Source organism: Anomalospiza imberbis, chromosome 2 (assembly GCF_031753505.1).
Source record: "Anomalospiza imberbis isolate Cuckoo-Finch-1a 21T00152 chromosome 2, ASM3175350v1, whole genome shotgun sequence".
Taxonomy (NCBI): Eukaryota; Metazoa; Chordata; class Aves; order Passeriformes; family Viduidae; genus Anomalospiza; species Anomalospiza imberbis.
Genome location: NC_089682.1, coordinates 116,216,236 through 116,236,230, shown reverse-complemented (window position 1 = coordinate 116,236,230; position 19,995 = coordinate 116,216,236). Strand labels below are relative to the sequence as shown.

Here is a 19,995-nt window from a genome sequence, read left to right as displayed (position 1 = left end):
GAGTTATCTCTCTCTGATTATAACAATACCAAGCAGGATCAATCTGAGGCCAGACAGCCCAACTCCACATGTTTTTTCAATTGTTTTATCTTGCTCTTGTGGATGAAACAACTCCTTCAGTAACAGGCCAGCACTGGCCCAGGATGGGTCATATCCAGAACAAATAATATAAAATAATGATGTACACTGACCTGCATCTTCCCTTAACACAGGAATTTGATTTCCCCACATAACCAAATCCCCAGGATTCCAGGGGTGATGGAATATGAGGACCACAAACACATGCAGTGGCCAAGCACCTCCCTCTTTCTCATAAACCAGGGCTCCAGCCCTGTACTCTTGCAAGAGACACAGTAGTGGAGGGCTGGCTTCCTCTGGGTAAGACACACATACTTAAATAATGTTAGGAAACAGCAAAAACATGGTGGGCCTGAAGAATTGCTGCATGAGGAAAGAAAGGGAGTGAGGATCTTGCTTCAAAATGCATGACTGGCAAGAAGAGAGCCCATTCAAGGTTCAGCGTCCTTCTGTTTACTCTAAGAGAGGAGATCTATACTGCACCCCTGGTCACATATTAGTGTCCCTCAATGTTTGGAGCATCCAGTGGAAACAGTCTGTGATCTCAGATGTCACTAAATAAATAAATCACGCTAATCTTTGCATGCATTATGGTGGAGCTAACTTTTTTTTTTTTTTAATTGGTTTTATTCTCTAGAAATTTGGCTGCCAAGGTTTGGGACAGGAACATAATTCTGGTTTGTCAGGAATATAATATACTATCTGATTGAATTTTGCCAGAGGGAACATGTTTATACTTGCCTGCATGTTTCCAACAAACATTGTCACTGTGTGGGGGTTTATCTCCCAGTGGCTTTGCTATTGAGAACTAGTGAAGTATGGCATACAAACATTTGGATAAAAAATAATGTACCCTCACCTGAGTGCAGCTGAATGCAGCAGGCTGATGCCAATGAACCACAGATGGGGATGTGAGTTATGTCATGCACAATTTATACAGAGACTGTAGAATTCCACTTCTGGATGTGTGTAGCTTATAGATGCTACAGGGCATGCATATAACAGCTGAAGCTTTAAAGGTATTGATTTACATTCCTGCCATTGCTACTGCAACGTGACAGCAGGAATCTGAGACAGCCTCTTTAACAATTGACTAGGTATGCCACAGCCCACTATACATATTTATCTGTCACCTCCCAGTGGACATTTACTTTAAAAATAAAAGTATCCTAGAATCATAGAATTGTTTGTGTTGAAATGGACCCTAAAGAACACCTAGTTTCAACCTCTGTGCCATAGGCAGGGACATCTTCCACTAGACGAGGTTGCTCAAAGCCCCATGCAGCCTGATCTTGAACACTTCCAGGAGTGGGGTATCCACAGGCAGATGCCCTTGACCAAAAGTTGCTCACCCTCATGTTTGTGTTAATTCTGATTTGGTACCTGGTGGGTGGTGGCAGGGGGTGTTTCACACCCAGGCTGTGGGTCTGACTGGTGCAGCAGCCCTGGAGCTGTCAGGCAGTAGAGGTCCTGCAGCCGTGCACTGTGGCCCAGCCCAAGTGGCTGCAGATGGCTCAGGTGACGTGTTGTGTTTTAGATTTGAGTAATAAAGGTTTCATTTCCATTTCACCAGCTTGTTGGATTTACAAGCCTTATTTCTTAAGTCTCCCAGTACTTCAGTGGATCAAACTAGCCACATTCTACTCACTCCAGGTTGTGGCATGAGCATCTGCCACCATTACAGCCCAAAGAGAGACTCTACAGCCTTTAGCTCACTATCCAGTCAGTGGCATCCATGACTTTATTCTCACTTGACCATGAAATTATGGCTCTCCAGATGAAGAAAAGAGAGCACAAAGAGACTACTGCACAAAAAATATAATTTAAATTACAGATCTAATGTCTTCAGGCTTTGGACATGTACAGTTTTGCAATTATTTTTTGGTTTAGGAATCTTAATAAGCAAAGTAATATTTTGCTTCTGAAAAGTAAAGAAGAGAGAGGAAAATGAGAAAATCAGTTGGTTTATTTTTACTCATATTTCTCTGTTACTAATTCTCCCTAACTCTGTTATCTATCCAAAAAGAAGGGAATGGAAAGAATCACTACCTTTCCCCAAGTTTCTTTAGAAAGAAGAAAAACCACAATCTGTGGAATACTTCAAATTTGATATAAGTAAGGGGAAAATACATGGGATTCTCTACTCTTGTAACTTGTACACTTGCTCAAATGCTGTAATTTTGTCATTTTGTCTCTGGTCCCAAATGGGCTGAGAAAGGGAGACTCAAAGAAGCCCACCTCCCCTGATACATATTTTTAGAAGCATTCAAGAATTCACCAAAGTCAGTCTTCAGATAGAAGAGGCTGGTCGACTAAACTGCCATGTACTATGGTCTACTGAAAGTGGAAATAATCTGTGCAATCTATTATACCTCTCTATAGCCTAATAAGTACCATATGGGATATTTTTATATATTATGTACATTTTATGCATATTTATATATAATATACCCATCCATGTTTCAACATGTATGGAGACATGTAAGCATACACGTAATATTCTATTCTATATCTTTATATTTTAGCAACTTGCTGTATGTATGTGTACACATATATAGTGAAGCACTGTTATTTTGTTGATACAACTAACACTTTTTGTACCTCTAGTGATTGTCACATGAGTTCCTCAAGGACAATGGACCCTAAGATGAGAGAGGCTGAAGGAGATGGAGAGGACAATTCAGGTATAATTTCTCCCTTGCCTGGTGAATGAAAAGTGCTGTGACTTCTGGAGCTTTTATGCCTTAGCTCTTTCATAGAAGTAAATTTGGTTGTTTAGAGAATGCATTCTGCCTTTCTCTTCCCTTTTTCCAAGAGCTGTTACATGTCTTCAGCATTTTCAGAGGCTTGAAATAAGATTTTTATAGCATCTTGTGACCAGGCTAACTTTTTTACCTAACAAGATCCAAGAGTGAATGAAATGCTGATAGGGATGCCTCGTGGTACTGTCATGTCAACTTAAACAGGCCAGGCACAAGCTGTTGGAATTCTTGTGGAAAACACTGATTTAATTTGAAATAGTTTCCTTCACAGAGCTGCAACTGATCCTAATTTAGGTCTTTCCTCACTGAGCTGACTAGAATTGCTTTTCATGGTTATTGCTTGATTCCCAGATAACTACTTTGTGATCCACTGAATCTTGTAATCAACATTTAAAATATACTCGATGCATTATAAACCCAACATTTTAAAAGCATTAGCCTCCCAACACTGTGCATTCACCTATGTATGCCTTTTCTACATTTAAATTGGTTTTGGTAGCGTTGTTCATATCATCACTTATTAGCTTGCTGAACAAAGGCAGTGGGTTTCCAAGTAATAATTTCTTTTTCATATCCCAAGCAGTTAAGACAAAATTTTTCCTTCACAGTTTAATTACCTCAAGAGGCAAGTAGAAACTCTATTAGGAATGATCCTCCACCATTGGTTATTTCTTGTGTCTCATAAACATTGTAATCCCAAGATAACAGTAATTTCATGCTATCCGTACAGTCTTGAAAGACATTAATGCAACAGTGGACTGTGTTACCCTTTGCAGGAGAAAATCCACTTTTGCAAAAATATATTTTGCAAAAATTATTTTGCAAAAAATTATAAAGAAATGTTATTTCTCAAAAATTTGAACATGCTCCTTGTTGTTTCTTCTTTATGTTTCTTCCCTTAGGAAAGAAAAAATCGAAGTTCAAATCTTTCAAAAAGTTTTTTGGTAAAAAGAAAAGGAAAGAGACATCTTCTGTGAGCAGCAGTCTGAAGTTGTGCCAGTCAACAAATGATGTCGGGGCCTCTCGTGACATGCGCACTAGTTTTGATTCTGAAGATGAACTTGAGTAAGTCTTTGGACTCTGGTAAACAAATACAAAATTTCTACAATGTCTGTAGATTAAAGACACCCCAAAATTGCCTCCTCCCCTTGTTCATAATGCTGTATTTTCAAATAGTTGCTTTTCCCAGGAAAGTACAAATTAAAATGGTTGATGCAAGGCCAATCAGAAGGGAATTGGGTGGGGTGTAGCAAGAAATATTAATGAAAAAAGCTTTCATTTAATAATAAATAAGCCTTGGGTTATAATTGCAAAAGAATGTAATTCCCATCTTCAAAAAGGAATTAGATAATTGGTTTATATCCTACCAGGATTGTCTAATGCCCCTAAAATGTAACTACTAAGGATTGTTAGAGAAAGTCAGATGACTAACCATTTATGCCAGGGTTTGAAAGCAAGGAAGGAGTAGTGGGATGACTGTAACTGAATCAGCAGGAACCAGAGGCTCTGAAGCCTTTCTTCCTCTGTGTACATGGGATTCATCTGACCAAAGGAAAAATGTCTGCATTTGAGTTCTAGAACCACAGACTCATAGAATGGTTTGAGTTGGAAGGGTCTTTAGAGATCATCCAGTTCCAGCCTCTCCACCATGGACAGGGACAGTTACTTACCAGCTGCCTTTTATAATCGGAGAGAAGTCAGCATTACTAACAAAGACTGTATCACCCTTGTGAGTGAAATAGGCTCTGGAGGTGCCTCTGTCTCCCCACTGAATGTAAACAGGAGCCTGGGATAACCACCTCCAATGTAAATGGCTGCAATTTGATGTCTGAAGTTAGACCAGATGAGTCCCATCCTGTGTACCTCTTTGCCTCTGAGAACTCTGTGTTCATGTTACCCACTATGAAAAATAACCATGAGAAACCCGGTCCAAACACTGAGATATGTCTCTGGACAGAGAGGTGGACTGAAGAGCCTCTTCGATAACTATAAAGCAAGTCTTCGCATTGGTGGATGCTGTGCCTCTCAGAAGAAACCTCCTGGTCCTCAAGCAAGGGGTGCTGCTGTGTCCAGGAATGGGAAAGGAAACCATCCTGGCCATTTAAAACGACATTATTCCATGTGGCCACCAGGCAGCGCCAAACAACCAAAAGAAATTACTAACAATATTTTTTTTCTTCTTTGATGGTTTGGTTTTGGTTTTTTTTTTTTTTTTTTCTTTCTTTTTGCTTTCATGGCATTGGCAATAGTAATGTTAGTTAGTAGAGCTTGAAGCCCTTGGAGTTCTGGGCTGGCAGCACCAGGTGGTGTGAGGTGCTGTTGCTTGACAACTTATTACATCTTGTAAGACATGGATGGTGAGATTTTCTTTCCCCCATGTGTGGCTTAACAAGGTCATGTCTGAGTGGGTGCCATCTCTGGCTGTTCTGGCTCTATTCCCGTGCTGTAACCTGAAACATTGTTACTTTACTGTTTCTTAATATTTATTTAGACAACGACCAGGAAATTATTTGCAAGGAAGGAAAATTAATTTGAACTCTCTTAATCTGAGGAGACATGCAGGGTACCTCCATTATGTGTCCGGGAGGGGTGCATCAGCTAGAAAGAGGAAATGAGGATGGAATGCTGGGATAAATGTGCCCATGCAGCAACACTGCCTGTGTGGCTGCCGCCCTTGTTGAGTGCTGGTGCGTGGGGCACCACTGCAGCCCTGACGGGCACCTACTCTGCAAATTGCTACAGATTGTCTGACCTTGGATGCATTGCAGAGATCACATTTGCACTCAGATGAATTGTTCTTCTAATGTCTCTAATGCATTCAGCAGAAGTAGCGGGCTTTCCTTCCTTCTGCAGCAAGAATGTAGATCAACTCCTTCCTGCTATTGTTTTATCAAATATATTTATAGCAGCCACTATGGGGAAAATGTTACTGTCTGCCATGATTGTTTTTGTTTCTTCAATGTCCCTATGACAGTATCTAGGATCCAGAAATACAGTTCTTTTTTCGTTTCTGCTCAATTCACTTGCTAGTTACACAAACCCAAACAATTCTCTATTCTGCACTCATTTACCATTTCATAGCTCCCTGATTTAAAAAATTTGAAAAAGGTACTCTTAAAAAATACCGCGTGCACACATTTCTTGTCCCTTCTCAGTAAGGGTACGAGCTAAGCTGAGGAAAATGAGCACAAGAAACCTCCTAGCAGGTAGCTGTCTGTCTGTGGCCTCCTCTACCATTCCCATAAGGAAGCAAGGTGCTCATACCCCACACGCACCATTTGCAAAAGAAGTTACGTAACATATACGTCAGTAGTAGGAAAGAGAATATGAGAAAAACTGACCACAAAGCATCTCCTACTTCCCCCAGCTAGGCCACAAAGATTGTCAATGAAAAAACGTGTCCCACAGGCTCATAAGAGAAAATTCGAGGGATCTTGATACAGAGCACAGCACCTTTTAAGGATTTACACAGAGGATTCCATATGAGGACTACATTGCCTGAAATGTTTTTTGCTAATGAGCTATATGGCAGAAATATATTAAAAATACTGTAGCACATTTAGATAGTAAAAGATGCTTATTCTTCCTGTGGCAGTGGTCATTCATTTGCAAGACATGGTCTTACATTAGCAAGAAGTCTCAGTACAGACTCAGTTTATGTGAACTCCACTTTGCACCTGGGCTTGCCTGTGGTACTGTGACACCACCCAGCTGCTGGCTTTCACCCAAGGGGCAGTAGCTTTTTCCATAAGACATAACTCATCTTCTGGGGTTAAACTGTCTTTAACTTTGATTCAGTTTGTTAACCTGACAGATAACAGCATTTACAGTTTTTTTTTTTTTTTGGTTCAGTTTGTTAACCTAACAGATAACAGCATTTACAATTTTTTTGGGGGTTTTTTTTGGTTTTTAAAGGTATTACTTAGGTTATCCTGAATGGCTGTATTCATGGGGAAGTCTGGAATCTTGTTTGTGATGCTGTGCATGCCTGTCTCCCATTCCACATTCAGTATACCCCTTGAATTAAGAGAAATGGCAAGAAGTTAGCATGTTTTCACTCATTTGTTATATTATTCTAGGACACATAAAGGCATTATGGGAAGCAGAGCTTTGTCACATGATAGCATTTTCATCCTTGAGACTGGGCAAGAGCCTGCAAGGCCAGTAAGAGTGTTTTCTCAAGAAAACATTTCTGATCGCATTAGAGCTTTACAGGTAATTTGGACAATATATATTTTTTTCAAATGCAAGAGATGGAATGTCTTTCTGGGCTTGAGTTTTTTTTATAGTATTTGTGGTTGAATGTTTGATTAGTAAGTAATATCTGTCTGCCGTTTACATCAAATGTTGCATTTGTTAATGAGACAGCAGTGTCCCATTTTGGTTCTACATAAATGATGGCTGAAAAATGGGTAGTTTTTTTGGTTCCCTAAGAGAATGTGTAAAGTCAGATGTCCCGTGCCCTGGATCATTCAGTTGTGAAGTTAAAATAATGGTAACTCATTGACCTCAGCTAACAAAATGTTCTGGGAAACCTCCATCACTATCATAAGCTAATGTATTTTATGCCACGCTGAAGATGAAACTCCAGCCTACCATGAAACTGGGACCTCCACCGCCAGTTGGACTTCACGCAAAGCGAACAGAGGATGCTGGGACCAGCTCTGAAGATGATGGATTACCCAGGAGCCCTCCAGAAATGGCTTTGCTTCATGAAAGCCTAAGCTCAGGCATGAGAACACGAGTAAGTAGTTCCAGTGTTGACAAAAATGAGTGTTTAATAACTTGTTTTACCTTTGTGTGGATGGCAGAATAAAGTTTTACATATCCCTAGTTTACCTCTGAGCAATTCAGAAATACCTTACTCAAACTGGGAAAACTCTCTCTCTCTGTAAACAGCTACTTAGAATCTATGTTCCTATTAAAACATAAATATCACACCAGAAAATACAGAACTAGGAAGAAGAGTATGTGATTGTGTGCATGCATGGGAATGCTGTGTTTTTTAATAGAGACTACAAAGAGCTGCCAGGCATAAAAAACTAAGGCTGAAAAATCTGTATTCCCCTTGAGTGTGTTGATAAGAGAACTCTCTAATGTTCTTCTAGGTTGCCATTGGAAAAAGAAACATAAAATAATCTGATTTTTCTTAAATGGTAATTTTGTTAGACATTATTTCATTCTTTACCTGCATGTCTTATACTTCATGTTTGCAGTGTCCTTGCTAATCCTTAAGACTGTAGAGAAAAACAACTTACATTGTCAGTACCTTTGTGCACTTTGTGTAGATGGTTTCTGTGATTATATCCACCTTGTCTGCCATCTTTTACTGAATCTCTTCCTCATTCCATCCCACAGTTCTCTGACTCTCACAAGCACCTTAGCTCTTTGAGTTTAGCTGGAACAGGCAGTGAAGAAGAAGAACAGGTAACTTCTGCCAAATGTATTAAGGGACAAGTAATTGCCCATAGCAGTTTTTAAAAGAAGTATTAAAAAAAATTATTTTGTTGACTGTCTGCTGCAAAAAACAACTTTGTGTGCATGTAATTGCCTGCCTGTTTGCTGTTTTAATGTCTGTCTGTCTAACATAAAAAACTATGATTATTGACCAACATTATTCTGATGAAAAGTCATCCCATTATTATCCCATTGATAATAATTAATGTCTCTAGAAAAGCTCATAGCAAACTTTATAGATATGATTTAATCTCCAAGGACGACCAGCCAGATTTAGACACTGAAGTAGTGTCCATTTTCAAAGATGGGAAATTGCAGTAAAGGCTGCTTGAGTTACACGCAGGATAATGGAAAAAGTTTATTGAAGAGACGGGAGCAGCTCTAGATCCTCTGAAATCTGCCCAGACCCTGCTTTAAGTACAAAGTTACCTCACACTGACACACAGAAAGTGTTTGCCTGATGATAGTGGCTGACATTGCTGCTTAGGAGTCTGAGTTCAGCCTTCAGTTGGATTATGGCTGTGAATTTTGCTGAAGTGATGTTTTTCAGAGCTCAAGTATAGGCACATGGATGGCTTTCTTCAATCAGAAGCCAGCCGTTCTGGCTGATTAAAGGGCTGATTTGGAAAGCTCTGAAGAGTCCCTTTTAGCTGTCCACAGCTGGAGTCATGGTGGAAACAGCACAGGGGGTAGAGGGAAGAGCATTTTCTAGGAATAGGAGGAGGGGTGGAGGGAAATTGCAGAAATGAAATAGAAAAACTAGTCCTGAGCTGACCATTTCTTGGTAAATATGCAAAATGTATTTCAGGACCAGCTGCAGCAGGGCTCAGCAAAGATTTCTGGCCTTACTTCTCAGATTCCACATGAAGCTGTTTGAAAATACTGCTTATATGCAGTGCAATATTATTATTCTTAAAATAAAAACAACAGAACTCATGAAAGAAGTATTTCTTGAAAGCTGTTGCGGGCTCACTGTAATTGTGCCCAGTCCAGACACATGTTTGCTAAAAGAGGATTTATGTCTCCCTGTTGTTCCATTAACATTACTTTCTGACTCACTTGCTGACTCTTGAGTCGTGGCGGTGACTACACAGCTGTTTAGCTTTTTCCACCTGCCCTATCATTTAGCTCAGAGTTCTCTTCAACCCATGCCAGTTTGAGAGTGCAGCCAGAATGCAGTTCCATCTAAAGGCTTTCCTCCCAAGCCACAGGATCTACTACCTGGCATTTCAGAGAAGTTAGCCCTGCTTCTAGAAGTCAGAGGAGACCAGTTCACAGGGCTGAGGAGTTTTGCATGACCCAGTCCTGAGGTTTTGGGCAGCAGTGACACCTTGCTGTGTCTTGGCAGCTTTTCTGGATTGAAGAGAGGAATCATAACTCTCTTGTCTGGGCTTTGGGGATGGGGTTTCCTCCCGGCCCCCCACCTTGTGCCACCCAGCACGACCAGCTGAAGGATGACTGAGCCATGTGCACATGAGATTTGGAGAAAGGGGTCTGCCAACTCTTTCCTTCTCCAGCAAGCTTTGTCAAAGCCAAACTTCGTGGGACAAACAACTTCTGCAGCTGGCTCAGAGCTGGCATTCACTAAGGCTGCTGAAATTCAAGTAAGAAAGCAGATTTTGGATTTTCCGGTGTAATAGCCAACACTGAGCGCTGCCAAGGAGAAGACATGCAAAGTTCTCTAAGAAAAGCAGGAGCCAGAGGAAAGGCGGGCAAATAATGACGTGCTTTGAAAGAGAACATGTGCTGTGTTTTTATCATGGAGCTGAAATGTCAATGTATTCACTGTTAGGTACTAATGTATAATGCAGCCACCTATCGGGTGTTGTACATTAGTCATGTTTGACCACTAGACTGCAGATATTGTAGAGTTAAAATTAATGAGAGCATCCATTATTCAGCATGTCTGAGCTACCTTCTTTTTCTTAAGTATGATTAGAAGGTGTGGATCCAGCCTCTGCTAAAATCAATGGGAGTTTCCCCCGGCCATTGAGCAAGCTGTAGAAAGCCCTCACTACACTACAGAGTATCTTTGGGCTGCAGTGCATACTGCAGAATTCTGCTTGCAGAAATTGCTGATGCTTTTTTCCCTTCCAAAATAAAATGAACACCAACCTGCCCTGCCCTTCTCCCATCCAACTTTCTTCGTAAAATACCACTTCCAGAAAAAAAGAAGAATGCCCACAAAAGGAAGCATGACAAAGGAGGAAATGGCCTCCAAAGAAATGGACCAGAATTTCAAGCTTACAAAGGGAGTGCTGTCAGGAGTTGTCAGAGGTCATGTTAATTCTGTGACAGATAGTTTGGAAATACCATTTTGCCTATATACAAAACTGAATTGGAGAGGAAGGAGGAATCCTTTTTAGAGTTTATTTATTTAAAATAAATTTTACAGTGTTCTTTTTGCATCATCCCTGGAACTAGGGTAGTTTTTGTTGAAGCTCACAGGCAAGCTGAATTCCAGCTTCATGAAAGTATGACACCCCTTGCAGCATTCAGGAGCTGTTTCTGGATGGGTTATTGGCTTCTAGTAGGAATTATCCATCACTTCCTTCCCCAGAATAGTCTACAAATGAAACTTTACATTTCCATTAAATGCAGATATAAATACATGAGGTAAAAACACAAGCTGACTTAAGTGTCAATGCCACTAATTCTTAATTTTTTTGTCTTTGGGGGAGGGTATTATAGAGTTGGAAGGACCTGTTGACACACAAGAAGCTAAAGATGCTCAGCACAAAACAACTGTGGATAGGAGCCTAGAGAAAGATGCTGGAGGACAGACCCAGAAAGGAAAATGGCCCTTTCTGTTCTGTAACTGGGTACTCTTCATACATGCTGGACATGTATTTGTGTGCTTTAGATCTTCCAGTTAGATGGGATTTGCTCCTTCCCACTGGACAGTATATCATTAGTCAAGTAGGTAAAAATGCAGAATTGCTAACACCAGTACATCACATACAACATTAGGAAATGCAATGTGTTTTAAAGAAATGTCAAAAAGAAAAAGAGAAAAAACTTAAAATGGTAAAAAATATGCCTACTTATTTGTAGAATTGCTATTTTTCGTGTCTTTGTTTCTTTGTTTGATTCTCCATTTGGGGATATTTTTTTTTCAGGTTACATTGGGTTCTTCTAGGTCTCGCTCTACAGATGGTCAGCTGTTCACTAGGCATGGAAGTACCAAAACTGGGTCTCCCCGGACATCTGACAGTACCATCTCCCCTACAGCCAATTTTGACACTCCACCTGAGCTTTCAGCTTTCTTGGATAATTCTGCTGCTAAACATAAGCTTTTAATAAAACCCCGGAACCAGAGATCCAGTAGAATGAGAAAATTTTCTCAGGTACATGTGAAAATAAACAGTATCACTTTTGACACAAAACAAGAAAGTTCTTACTGGACTTTTTACTACAAACTCAGATATGATAAACAAAAGTGCATACTATTTTTAAAAGGCTATTAAAAAGTGTATAATATTAAAAAAAAAGAACCAAAACCATCTTTTTTCCTAAACCATCCTAAACACAATTTATCTGATCCCTTGTCACATTTTGTGAAGGGCATAGCTTAGTTTTTCTTCTTTATTTCTTTTTTTCCTTTCTCTCTTTTAGCACTTTCAACTTTTACTACAGAATTTATACTTTATTGTTTGTGTTTTTTTTCCCCAATGTTTTAAATACAGTAAAACCATGAATTTGGCTTGCCTACGACCAGAAATATTATTCCCTCTGTCTCAAAATATTACTAGCTGATGTTCTGTATTTCTCTAAATCTGTGAGTGACCTTTCAGCTTGGTAGAGCACCGCTGTGAGCAGCACAATGATGAGACCAGTTATTTAAAAAAACACATAAAGCAATAATTCAGCGATCAATCCTTCTTTTCCATTCTAACATTGTTGCTAAAACACGATTGCTTTGTCCAGACTGCCTGTAACTGCCAGCTGACTGAGCCCTTCTGGATTCCCACAGAGAGTGTTCACATGTTTGGATAAAACTATTTTTAATATTTTCTTGCCCAACTCTGCTTGTGCTCCTTGCTTCTGGCTAACTGATATCTTCTGCTTTTATGTTCTTGTGTATATGGATTGTGAAAGCAGGTGGCATTGCAGCTGGGGTTTTTTTGCAATTGCATTTACAAAACAAGAAGTTGCAAGCACCTTAAAATATCTTTAAAGTGCAGGTTTTGTGTTCTTAGAATTAGGGCCTAGATCCAAAGTATATATTTACCCAGCAAACTATGGGAAACAGTGAGCTAATACAGGCACCATATGAAAAGGCATATTCAGCAGCTCAGTACTGTGCTTTCAAATAATCCTGTGTACTTAGCCAGTCCCCACATCAAGTTTAATCACAAGACCTCACAGATAACTACATATGAATTTATAAACTTTTATAAACTATATATGAATTATATAAACTTTTATATTATTTTAAATTGTATGAATTTATAAACTTTTATCAAATAGTTTAACTCTTGAAAGAAAAAGAAAACTTTTACACAAAGGAAGCAAGGCTGTAATGCTGTACGACAGTGGGATTAGAAACAAGACTGCCACATGGGGCAGATACTCAGCTGGAATGGAGTGTCATAACAGGATGGATTTGTTAGGCTTTTGCTCTTGCTTCTATGTACCCTTTCCTCTTCAGAGTCATACTTAAGAAAGAATGGGATGTTTTATTTTAAATGCTAGTATGGACTAGCAAAATACAAAGAGACAGATTTTTCTCTTGCAAGTGTTGCCTTTTGCCCAAGAGCAGCACAACACAGGCAGTATGCTCTGGAGAATCAATTGCCAAGGACAGTCCAATGGCCATTGTTCTGATGGATTTCCCATCTACAAGGGTATGAAAGCACTAGTTGTGCAGAAGGAAATGTCACACATTGCTTTTATATTGGTTAAATGCATTATTCCAGGATCTGCTTAATTAAAAAAGCATCCAGTCTCTAGGTTAAGGAAACTGCAAGCACAGCACTGGAGGCAAGTATTGCCTTCCTCTCTAAGGTCTCAGCTGAAAATGTAATGGTGAATAAGAAAAAAAGTGAAGCTGTACATGGTGATGGGGCTTTCTGGATTTCTTTTTTACAGAGGACTCAGTCTGAATCTCTGACTGATCTGAGCTGTACCCCAGAGGAAGAAGAAGAGGATGATGCTGTATTCAAGCCCAACAATCAAGAACTGCCATGCAGCACAGCTGCAACGCAGGATGTGGCTTCCTGGCCAAAGCCCAGAGTGCCTGAGGACCTCCCCTCTGCTTTGAGACCAGTGATGACTCAACCTGCTTCCGAGTCTGCTGTTGTACAGGAAACCCTGCTACCAGAGAATGAGCCAGAGGACTGCCAACCAGCACTGGAAATTACGTGTGAGGAGTCTGAGTCCTCACTGCCCTCAGAAGGCAAAGACTCTGCAACTTCTTCCTATTCCAGTTCAAACAGAGAAGTACAAAAGCAAGAAGATTCCTCAGAAATGCTGGTTCTGTTGTCTGGGGATGGGTCAATCAATATGGTAAATCAAGAAAATAAGGAGCTTCCTACTGTGTTTCCATTAAATAAATTACCTTCTGAAGAAAATATTTCAATTAGTAAGAATAGTATTGTTTGCCTGGGAAGGTCAAAAGAAAATAAACAGAAGGATGATCAGGTACCTGTGGAAATGCCCTGTAATAAAGGGGAAGACAAAGGGTTTACTCTATTGTCAGAGTCCAGCAAGGAGTTTTGCATGGGTCCTTCCCAGCCCACAGACTCATTCCATGTTTCACATCTTGCTTCCTCAGTGCAGATGGGGTCATCTACTTTCTGCTCTCCAGAGAAAATAAAGACTGCACAGGAGGCAAATGCTTCTAATAAGGAGAACAGTCAGTCACTGGTCCACAAGGAGGAACAGTTGGGGAGGAAAGCTGAGAAAGCAGTCAATGAACACAATGCCTTCAAAAAGTTTTCTGTTTCCTCTGCATGGGAGAGACCAAGCACCAGAAGCCTGTATTTCCCAGAAAGATCAGAGTTGGAAGGCCAATTAAATACTGGATTCTTCCTGTCCAAAGCAAAGGTCTCCTCAAGAAATGAGAAGTGGCAAGACGACTTCCAGAAGGGATCAGATCTGGATGAGGAAAAAAGTAGCAGCAAAAAGGAGACTTTGCTGCCAGAGTCCTACTCTGAGAACACAGGCCAACCTACAGAAAGTTTGGCCAGTTATGTTTCCCCAGCTGTTGATCCAGTACCAATGCCAAGCAATTCTTCAGTGGTATCTCAGAATCAGCCAAGTTTTAAAGATAAAACTCCTTTTCAAGTGAAACTTAGATCCACCTCGCTGTCCTTGAAATATGAAGACAACTCACCACCAGAATCAAAAGGGATTAAAAGATACAGTGCAGAATTTAAGTTAGAAAATGAGGGATTGCCTTCCTTTTTAAGAGGTGATAAGGCAGAGATCAGAAAAACAGCCAGTACAAATACTGGTGATTCTTTAAATGAGAAGATCAAACCCAAAGCAAAGTCGTCTGAACAGCTTAGTTGCAAACCTCCATTGCCTAAAAAGCCAGTGTTGCAAAGCATAACCATTCCAAACACTACTGCGAGCAAGGAGAAGCAGGACAAAGCTATTCACTCTCCTGAATCCAGAAATGAAGACAGAGACTTGGAGAAACAGTCAACTGCTTGTAAAGTGCCTGGTAAGAGTCCCAAAACTTTATGAAGTTACCTTCACTTGCAAAGAGTGACCTTACATGTGAGAGAGCATGAGGCAGCACTGTTGTGTCTGCCTGGTGAGCACGAGCTGATGGCTCTGCCTTCAGTGAGGTTGCTCCCTTATTTTCCCATGCTGAAAAGATTATCAAAAAGCAGGGAAGAAACAGCAGACAGAATAAGATATTTTTACCTCTGATTTTTGAATTTCAGAGTATTGTTTAAAGGATGTTCAAAGTGACACTCAAAAAATAAAGTACACTAGCACGTATTGGAAAACAGAAATAGCAAGCCACTAAGTGTCCCCTTTTAGAGCTGCTGCATGGCAGTTCAAAATCCAAGAGCACATATTAAGTGTAGTGCCCTGTGTGGGACAAGTGACTCAGACCTCTAGGCCTTCTTTTTCACCATAGCATTGAGGCAGAAATGCAATGAGGCCCCGTCGCTGCTTACCATGGTAAACACTCCTCTTATTTATTGCCTCCTGTGAGGTTTTCCTATTAATTTATCTGTCTTTATCATTACTCGTTCCTTGTTTAAAACAAAAATTAACAACCCTGCAGCTTCCTGGAGTTCAAAGCCAGGAGAGACCATAAGATTGTGTCTACTGCAGATTGTTCTATTTTACCCTGTTGTCTGTATTATATAATTGGGTTAGAGATTAAAAAAAAAATCAGACCTCTAGAGACTAATTATACACTGTGGACTACAGGCAGAGAACAGAAAAGACTGGAAGTGGCACCACTGTCTGGAGTCTTTTCAATGACAATAAACAAGTTAGGTGAAGCACACGCAAGCAGTTCTGGCAGGAGACCTCTGCTCATCACTTCAGAGAACAGCTGAGAGGGGAAAAAATAAAACTTTAGGTCTTCTGATATGTGGAAGAAACGTCTTCCCTGTCCTGGACCTTTATGGGCATGGGTTTGATGTTATGAATGCGAGAAGATGCTGGCCAAGTAAATAGTAGGCTGTCTCTGGGCCATTGCAGAGTTTCCTGGTTGCTCTTCTCTGACTGGGGTCTGTCTCTGAGCTTTGGAGTAGGGGAACACCAAAACAGAAGGTCTCGGGGCACAGGACGCCACTTGTCCTCTAGGGTGACAAAAGTCTCTTACTGATGCCCTGAGTGACATCTGATTCCAGTTGTCTTCTGCTGCAGCATCACAGACATTTTTTGCAGGACTTTGGCCACATTCACGGTTTTCTGCTCTCCCAGTCCTCATAAAGGAGCATTCTTTAAGATCCATAGCTGGATGCGGTCCCCACAGCCATGCAGCCAGAGCCTCCCCACACCCTGCAAGCAAGGCAGGATATACATATGTATGTGTAATCCCAACACTCCCTTTAAAGGCATTTTCCCCTCTATGCTGCCCTTAGTTGATTAGTTGTAGTAGCCCACATCTCTGGTGGACAGAGATCTTGGGGAGGGTCACACTGGGACAAGAGAGGAGGAGACCTAGCATAGCAGGGTTGTTCTAGCAGGGTATGGAGGAGAGCAGTGGGAGTAACAGTGTTCTCTCACACAGCCCTTTATCACATCCCTCTTGCTGAGCCCCAGAGTGCCTGCAGATGGACTGGAATGTCTTCCTGCAGTGAAAGACAATGAGTGCTGGAGAAGGAAGAAGGGGAAGAAATGAAGCCAGGGAGCACATTTCTCCTTCAGGCTTCTCCTGTGGCTCCTCAGCCCTAGAACGAAGGAGACTCTACCCTGAGATGCAGGACTGCCTTCTGCAAAATAGGATCTGTGAGAGGTTGTGCCTTGGTCTCCCTGATAGAGATGCATGCACCTGGAGTTTGAAACAGGGTTAAGACGTCCTGCTCTGTTCCCCTCTCCCTGAGAGTGTTACACCAAATCTGTATGGTCTGAGGTTGTTTAAAATGATGGTTCAGATTGGTCTGTGATAGCAATTAGTTTTCTTCCTTACCTACTGCCTTCTTTAGACACCTGACCAAGCACCTCCTGTGCCTAATTGCCACATCAGCCTGACCTGGCCACCTGAAGGCAGGGGTGAATGAGGTATGCCCACCTCCTCTGAGTGCCCTGGAACCACACCAGCTTTATTTGGAAAGGTTGCACAGTAACCCCAAAAATTATGTCCCTCTGTGAGGCACAGGAGAGTCATGGGATGCGATGAGGACTTGGCAGGGCAATAGCCCTGCCCGAACATAATTTTAAGCTCTTTGAAAAGTTTCCCTCGGGTCAGTGAGTCAGGACCACGTCTTTTCAACTGCAAACAGAAGAAATCTGACAAACACAATCAACACAGCCCCTCATGGATCACATGTGTCTTATCAGGCATCTCTGGCTTCCGGATCTGCTTGGACACTCACTTCTTTTTTTTACCTTACACCCATCCAGCCCTCTCCCAGCCCTTGACTTCATCAGCCTTTTCAAAGAGCTGTGGTCACCATCAGGAGATGCTGGCTTTTGATGCTGTCAGGGAGCTTCTTCCCACTGCGTGTTAGGAAATCTGTGTGCTGCACAAGAAGACAAGCTGTGAAATGGTGATACAAGGGGATTCAGTTCCCTTCTCATGCACACTCGTTTCAAAACAGTCAGTTTGCTGTGTCACTGGGGACAGCAGGAGCAGTGCGGTTCATTCAGTTCACATTTTAGCTTTTCAGCACTCTTGGTACCAAAGGAACGGGAGAGCTGATGGGATGCTGGCTTACCATGCCAGGTGAAAGCAGCACTCCTGCACCCCAGAGCTTTCTGAGGAACTAATAAGGGATTGCTTTACCTCTCTCAGGCTGCAAGGGAGCCCTTGAATGTCTGTGTGAAATTAGTCACCCCAGGAGGAGTCATTTGTAAGTTTCTGGAGCTAAAGGCACAAGTCCTTGCAAGATTTAAAAGGTTAAGCTGCGTTGTTTGGAGTTGATACACGTTGCTATAAATCCTGTAAAGGGCAGAAACATTTACCATATGTTAGCAGGTTATTACAGCAGTGAAACCATAAGCAATACTTGTCTGAATCTGCATATTAGGATAAACAAAAATCGGTGACTGAGGAGCTGTAGTGGGCAGACATCCTCTGAAAAGAGCAAAAGTGCTCAGGGAAGAACATGGATGTTATGGTGAATGAAATTGGTGTATATTGTCTGACAAATACAGGCTCTGGAATGACAAGAGAAGTGTTTTTCTCTACATCAAAAAGACATTGCTTTAATGCTGTCCGGGCTACAGCTGAAAAACAAGCTGTCTGGTTTTTTTCCCCCAGAAAAGAAGTTGCTTTCTCAGTTGTGTCAGGCTATTTTGCAACATGGCTGTTTTCCAGCAGTGAAATAGACTTTGATGTAAGCAGCAGTTTCTTGTGTAAAAAAGACTCTTGTGGCATTGGTGGTATAGATCCAGTCGAAAGTCAAATACCTCTCAGAGCAGCTTAGGGATGAAAGAAGTGTCAGAAATACTTAACCAAACCTTTAGAATAGCTTTGTCTGAAATTAAGGAATTGGGTGTGTATACATGAATGCATGTAGTACTTTAATAAACAAAGGGAAATATGTAGGCCAGGATATTCTAAATGCTATATGCATTTGTAAAGCCCTTCTTAAAATAACTGGAGTTTTATAAATGAGCAAAGATACAACAGTGTGGAATTAAATATGCATGCATAAGCAGTGTTATAAAACAATGACACTTACATACAGAGGGTGTTATCTCCCTGTGTAAAGTTGTTTGGATTAGTTTTGAGTATGTTTGCTTTTAAAACACTTAGGGAATCCACAAGCTAGCTTTGCTTGCTGTTAGTGGTTTGACTTTCAAAAGACTCTAAATCCTGGCTCTGACCTTTCACCTGCATACATACAAGAATAACCACTCTGCAGTCCTTGCAGGCATAAGATGTTCTTTTCCAAGTATAAGACTTGCATGTCATAAAGAACTTCTGCTACAATTTGTGTGCTTAGAGGCTTTTAGATGTAAAGAAAACAGATGTAAAGAAAACAGATTTAAAGGAATCTGAGGCCATCTCTAAAATAGACAAAGTTAATTCCTAAATCTCGGGGTAATGGTTAAATACGTCTTTGCTGTGTTTATCCATGTAAGCAGCACACACAGAGAGGTACATTTGAATGCAGGAAATATATCTGTCTGTCAACAGACAGAAGTAGGTATGAATTTTTCTTTCACTTACTCTGTGTGTGTATAAACCTATGCACAATAACAAGTCAATCATAGTTCCTTTTGTGCATTAAGATTAATGTATTATCTTCATCTTGTTGTTCATACAACCAGTCTGACACCCATTACAGGATAATATCCAAATATCAGTGAGAAGTGTACACATTTATTTCCACAATATTTAGGCAGAAGAAATTTCATCTGTAAGATCAGAGCTTTAGTCTGAGGGAAAAAAAGAAGTTGTTTTAGTAAGATACTGAGAGAAACAGATACCTGCATTAAATGGGGTTGCAGCAGGGGAGTTTCCCCTCTCTAGAGGACCACTGAGGCAGCCAGCCCTGATGCTTTCAGACTCAGTGGAGGAGAGCTCAGGGGACTTTGATCTGCCGGAGGTAATTGAGAAGGTGGCTATGGTTCACTTGGCTTCAGAGCTCTCCTCAGTGGTTGGTCTGGAAGCTGTGGAAGTGGTGAAGAATGCAGCAAGAACAGCTGACCTTGTGACTGTCCCATGTGTGTTTGTTGGCTGTGGGGAGGAGATGAAGGGAAGGCTTCAGCAGCCTCTGGGTGTGGTTTCAAGTGGCAGCAGATCTCAGGAGCTTACATTAATTGCTGGCTTTAATACATGGTGACATTATGCACAGACTGGTTTGACAAGTTCTGACCTGGTGTCTTTCCATTGTTGGTGGCTTATCCCAAGGGGAAGAAGGGGCTCCTCTCTTTGAAAAAAGCCTGAGGCCAAGCCAGCTCCAAGGAAACCAGGGAAAGATGCAATCACGAGGGTAAAGCTGTGAATGAATGAGAGACAAATTGCTGCCAGCAATATTCTTTATTAGCTTATGAAGTTATTAAGGAATGAGTTGAATAGCACATTGTTTAAAATAACGTGTTATAATACGAA

General features: G+C 41.1%; 1 protein-coding gene across 6 annotated transcripts in view; it reads left to right on the top strand.

The window, feature by feature from the left end:
- CRACDL (CRACD like) overlaps window positions 1-19,995 on the top strand; it is a 63,658-nt gene that overhangs the window by 35,731 nt on the left and 7,932 nt on the right. For 5 of the 6 annotated variants that reach the window (XM_068182719.1, XM_068182717.1, XM_068182713.1 and 2 more), the window contains 7 exons: window positions 2,686-2,762; window positions 3,743-3,905; window positions 6,920-7,055; window positions 7,420-7,584; window positions 8,199-8,267; window positions 11,417-11,644; window positions 13,389-14,967. In XM_068182719.1, coding sequence (XP_068038820.1) covers window positions 2,696-2,762; window positions 3,743-3,905; window positions 6,920-7,055; window positions 7,420-7,584; window positions 8,199-8,267; window positions 11,417-11,644; window positions 13,389-14,967 — 2,407 coding nt within the window. In that variant the 5' untranslated portion in view covers window positions 2,686-2,695. The remainder of the gene's footprint in view (window positions 1-2,685; window positions 2,763-3,742; window positions 3,906-6,919; window positions 7,056-7,419; window positions 7,585-8,198; window positions 8,268-11,416; window positions 11,645-13,388; window positions 14,968-19,995) is intronic. The other variant, XM_068182718.1, reaches the window with a different exon arrangement.